The sequence below is a fragment of the Trichomonas vaginalis genome (genome assembly GCF_026262505.1).
Source record: "Trichomonas vaginalis G3 chromosome Unknown ctg_105, whole genome shotgun sequence".
NCBI classification, from domain to species: domain Eukaryota; phylum Parabasalia; order Trichomonadida; family Trichomonadidae; genus Trichomonas; species Trichomonas vaginalis.
The window spans coordinates 1-5,486 of NW_026529192.1; the positions used below are offsets into that span (position 1 = coordinate 1).

Below are 5,486 nucleotides of genomic sequence, written 5' to 3' on the forward strand. Positions count from 1 at the left end.
TTGCAATGAAATCCAAGAAACTCATAATTTACCTTTCGTATGAACTTCTTTATTTCTACTGAGTCAGTCAGTCTGACTTCAATTTCTTCAAATTCTGGAATAGTAAGCTTTTGTTGTTGTATTTCAGGAAGTTTAGGTAGATGGTCAATAATATCCTGCATTTCATAAAGATACTGTTCATTTGTTTCATCTTTCGCACTACAGTCTAAATTACTTGTTAAAAGTTCTTGCTTTATCTTCTGGATTTCTGTTTCGAAAGTATATGAAGAAGGAATAAAGCTTTTCATCTCTACCAACATTGACGTAGGATTCATGACTAGCGAGTTTGGTGCTGTAGTTGTTTGAATTGTTGTTGTGCCGATTGTTGAAATCATATCTTTTATACAAAATAAAAAAATAAATAAAAATAAAACTAACTTTATTTTTTCTATCTTAAGGAAATTCATGAAAATTCACGGGGTGAAAAAAGAGGTGAAAAAACAGGTGAGATCTAACCTCTTCACCTAAATTATATTTTTGTCTGATTTACATCTAATGAAAAAGTTTAGAAGAATTTTCTTATTCTTTCTGGCATATTTTTGTCTTTCCAGTACTCCCGCTCTAATGGTCCCAGATGTGTTGGCTTCGACTCTCTCAAGTTCTTAGATGGTATAACATCTTCAACGCCTCCTTCATATCTTACTTTATAAGTGTCATCGTTTGTGTTATAGCCAAGTATTTCAATAACCACTCCTCGCTTTGCTTCGTCAATGGTTTCAGCAAGTTTGCCATTACTACTTTCGACTAATTTATGTCGAGGATAAAACGCAATAGAGTCGTCGGCAGCTTTTATAAGATATCCATTACCTTGCGTAGAGTCTACAATATAATAATTTCGACTTAACCTTAAACGTTTCTTTGTCAACGGTTTGTCGTCAAGAACTACACGAACTTTTGTACCAGGAATGAGGGTAAATTGTGTTGAATTTCTGATATTTTGTGTTTGGCTTCGTTTCTTTTGTATATACTTTTCTTCTTGTTGTTGTGTCATTGAATTTGGTGTATGTCCTGTTGTAGAATGTGTTGAGGAATTATATACTTCGAGAAAATGTTTCATTGTTTCTTCGGTAAAGTCTCGCTCTTGGTTTAAATCTCTGAGAGTCCTTATGAAGCGGTTTATGATGCCGAGTATGTTATGGTTATGGTCTTCAGTAGTGTAGTGAGTTATGTTATGCTTAATGAGAAATTCTGTGATTTCATTGCTGAGGTATGCACTGTCTTGGTCTGATGTTAAAGTACTTGGGTTATGTTCTGCTACAAACTTTTGTAAAACTCTTAACACTTCACGAGTTCCTTTATTTTTCATTGGATATGCATATGCTTTACGAGTGTTAACATTTATGAAGATGAGGAATGGTTTATGTCCTCCTTTTCTGCTTTGAATGAGAGTGTCAAATTGGTATGCGTCAGGAGTGTTGGAGTAAATTGGTAAAAAGTAGTCGTAAGGGTTTATTTTTGTTTGATGTACAACATTTTTGTCAAAGAACTTTTAACTTCAGCTCTGTTAGTAAATCCCCAACTCTTTGCAGCTTCATTGAACTTCTTAAATGACCTCCATGGATGTTGTTCGAATACTTCTTTCAAGCTCATTTATGTAAAGTTAAAGATTTTAACCAACTCGTATCCAAGCGTGCATTGTTATATAAGGAGGCATATAATCTTTTCCATTACCTGCTGGGTCTGTAATACCAGCTACAACATGTGTATGATTTCCTGCAGTTCCACAGAAAATACCTGTGCTAACATCTTTGGGGTCATCTGAGATATCATATCTGTTCATTCCCTGTCTATTCGAACCCGCTGCAAGATTTATATAACCTCTTTTTGTTATTGAATGTGAATGGTTTCCTTCCACAGATGTTCTTCCACTGAACCTATGCATATGTGAAGGAAGGTTTTCAATACCTATTTTCTTTGAACCTCCCATCTTCATTGACTGCGTATTAGTGTAGAATGGAAAACTGTCAACTATTTCATACCATCTACCACCAAATAAAGTGTTTGGATTTATTGGATTCATAGACGTATAAACAGCTCCTATAGGATATATTAAATCATATATGCTCATAACTCTATAAACATATTCTAAAGAACTTATGTCATTAAATACCATTTGGAATGTATCTCCCGGATGAAATGTTGCATTTGTTCCACTTTTATAATGTAATGTTAGTTCAATAGAATTATCCAAGAAAAATTCAAAAGTATCTGGTTGAAGACCTCTAACAAATTCAAATGGAGTTGCTGGTTCACCATTTATAATTTCTGTTGTAAATGTCATTGTATCTGGTTTCGAAAATTTCTTTGTTAGTTCTGCATCCACATAAGTTTTATCTGCTTTCTTATCTAACATTGTTGGTAGTTCATATGCTTCAAAGTTTCTGGCATGACTTTCAATGTTCCTGCAACTCTTATCTAAACTGTTAAGAGTATCTTTTACGCTTGTACTTGGATTTTCTAATGGTGCACTTGAACCAAGGTCAAAGTTCAATATTATGTCGTCTGCTCTAACAGTAGTGAAGGATTTATGTGTATGGTTCTTGTCAGCTTTACTGTCTAATGTAGCTTGAAGTTCATTTATATCGGAGATGTTGTGTTTATGAGATTTCAAAACTTTGTTCATTGCTTCGAGTTCAACTTTGTCAGCTTTACTTTTAATAGCATCTTCAAACGTTATTTTTGCCTTAACTCTCAAAGTAAATCTTGGTTCAACTAATACACCGTTAACATTGAAAGTAGAGGCATAAATTTCACCGGTATAACCAAATGCTTCTGGTGCTTTAGCTACATCATACTGTACAGTACAGCTTATGTCATAACCTTTAGCACGAATGTATTTATATCTTCTTTCATTAACATTTTTTGTCTTCGCTTCATCACTTCGTGTTAAATATCCATGGTAGTCCGTTATAATCTGTTCGTCTGAAGTTATATAATGAACATGGTTCTTGTCCGCTTTACTATTTAATGTAGCTTGAAGTTCATTTATATCGGAGATATTGTGTTTATGAGATTTCAAAACTTTGTTCATTGCGTCAAGTTCATTTTTGTCCGCTTTACTATTTAATGTAGCTTGAAGTTCATTTATATCGGAGATATTGTGTTTATGTTCTTTATCTGCTTTTTCGGCTAATTTCTCTTCTATCTCATTTATTTCAAGTTCATGCCTACCACCACCTCCCGAAGAAGTATTTTTCTTCAGCTCTTGAAGAACGTCCACTTCGCCATCTTTGGTGTCAATAATGAGACTTTGTGTTAAAACCTTTCCTGTCTTAATGGATGTTTGTAAAACTTCTTCTTCACCGTGTTCGGGGTCATGGTCGTCATCATATCTTGTGAAATCAGAGATGTTGTCATACATTAAGCATATCTGTCTCAAAAGTTCTGCTATTTGAAACTGGAACGAAAGATATACAGAACTTTCATCATCTCCTAAAGTCAAGTCTGCTTTCTTAAGTATTTCTTGAATGTATGCAATGAGAACAGAGTACCTTGGAAAATATTCGAACAATATTTCATTAGCTGTTGGTTTTGGTGGTTCTTCTGGAGTTTCTGTTGTTTCAGTTCCTTCTGTTGGAGTTTCTGCATCTCTTGACTTCAATGCTCTTGCTCTCAAAGACCTAAATGTTAGAGCACCGGGTTTTACAAAGGACTTTATAAATGCTTTAATAGTTCCTGGTAAGTTATTGTTAGCATTAAGTAAGTTCCTTATGCTTCCATCATGTACGTCCATAGCACTATGTAAAAAATCTATACTTTTCTTGTAGTCAGCAATAGACTGACTGTGATTTTTTAAAGATTTGTCAATACCTTTAAGCCAATCTTCATGCATGTCTGATACTGAGCCAAGAATATCATTTGCTTCCTTTAGTGTATTTTGTGCTTGTCGTAAAGTATCCAATCCCGTACGTGCATTGTTTGCTATACGTCTTACAGTATCTATTTGACTCCTTGTTTCTTGCATCCAACCAGATAAAGTTTTAATAGTATCCGAACCATTTGAAATGAAGTTCAAAGCATTTTTAACGTCATTTAAAACTTCTTCACCAAGTACTGCCCATATCTTTCCGATTTGGTATTGAAGAACTCCATATGAAGCAGCTGTTAAACCAGTATTTATAAGGTCCCATATCCATGATTTAGCAGTTTTTCCATCCTTTCCATCCTTTCCATCCAAACCGTTTTCGCCTTGAGGTCCTTGTATTCCTTGTATTCCTTGTATTCCTTGTGGTCCTTGAGGTCCGGTGTCACCCTTCTCTCCTTTCAGTTCATCTTTATGTTCGTTATAATATTCTAATGTCATAAGGTGTACATCATTACTGCTACCAGCAACGCCAAGAATTTGTTTCTCATTCATGACTAAATTCTTTAAGCATTTAATGTTGTCGTCAAATCGAAAGCTCTTTAACAATTCAATGAGAACATTCAGTACTTTCACTAATGAGGCATCTACTGTAGAATTTATATATTGCACCGTTCCATCATTTATGATAGGAACCTTGCTTGTTGTAATGAATGGGTCATAAGTGTTAAAAGTATCGAAATCAATGACTTTTTTAGTTTTTCCATCGTCAATGACTAAATCATTGCCTTCAATGGTTAAAGTTGAGTTTTCGTTTACTAGTTCATGTGCTCTTCTTGCTTCATTTGTTTCATACGCATATGCAGCAATAGTCATATTTTAATGAGAATAAAATGTTGTTCTATTTGCAAAGTACAGACCCAAACGAATACGGAATAGTAAAGCTACAAACAAACTTAGGTCTTCAGAATGAAGCACTTGCTTTCAGAGTTGTTGACTTCAATACTATCGCAACTTTTGTCATAACAGATGAAACAGATTTCATGGAGTTTGAAATAGATGGAAAGAAGCACGAAATAAGATTTCACAATAATGTAGAATATAAGATGGAAACATTAGCTGGAGTGTTAAATGCTCTCATAAATACTACAATAAACAAGGATAACGAAGAAAACTTAATGAATGTTAAACTTATTGCAGGAGTTTTGAAGTTCAGTTATGCAAAGGAGTTTAAGATAACACGAATGAGTCATAGAGTTCAATTGCTTCTGGGTGCATACCATATGACATTTCCTTTGAAAAGTGTTGACAAAACGATTGAGATGAAATCTGTTCCATACGTATGTTATGGTAATTGTTTGTACATTGAGTCTAAAATAGCTAATGTCACAGGCATTTCAGGAGTTAATAGTAAAGGTTCAGTAGAATATAAGTCTTTCTGTTATGCAGTCAATTCAATGTTCATTCCAAACGTTCCTGTCATAGCAACTCATTTAGGTAAATGGATTCGCATTAGTCCTCATAATTTGAAAGACATGCAATTCAGACTTGTTGACTTTCAAGGCGAGCCTGTAGAACTGAAGGCACCAGTGCGAATGACTGTTGAAGTTGACTTTTTAGAAAATATTAAATGCAACAGCTTACA

The 5,486-nt window shown here is 34.3% G+C and overlaps 2 protein-coding genes across 2 annotated transcripts, besides 1 other annotated feature; both read right to left on the reverse strand.

Moving 5' to 3' along the window:
• Positions 1-2: 2 nt before the first annotated feature.
• Positions 3-5,486: part of a mobile genetic element that runs on past the window's edge.
• On the reverse strand, positions 545-1,030 carry TVAGG3_1073720 (integrase core domain containing protein family; the record flags this gene model as incomplete). Its single annotated transcript, XM_051256466.1, has 1 exon — positions 545-1,030. One exon carries the CDS (start codon positions 1,028-1,030, stop codon positions 545-547), a length of 486 nt encoding a protein of 161 aa, XP_051076314.1.
• TVAGG3_1073730 (ATP binding) lies at positions 1,649-2,392 on the reverse strand (the record flags this gene model as incomplete). Its single annotated transcript, XM_051256467.1, has 1 exon — positions 1,649-2,392. One exon carries the CDS (start codon positions 2,390-2,392, stop codon positions 1,649-1,651), a length of 744 nt encoding a protein of 247 aa, XP_051076315.1.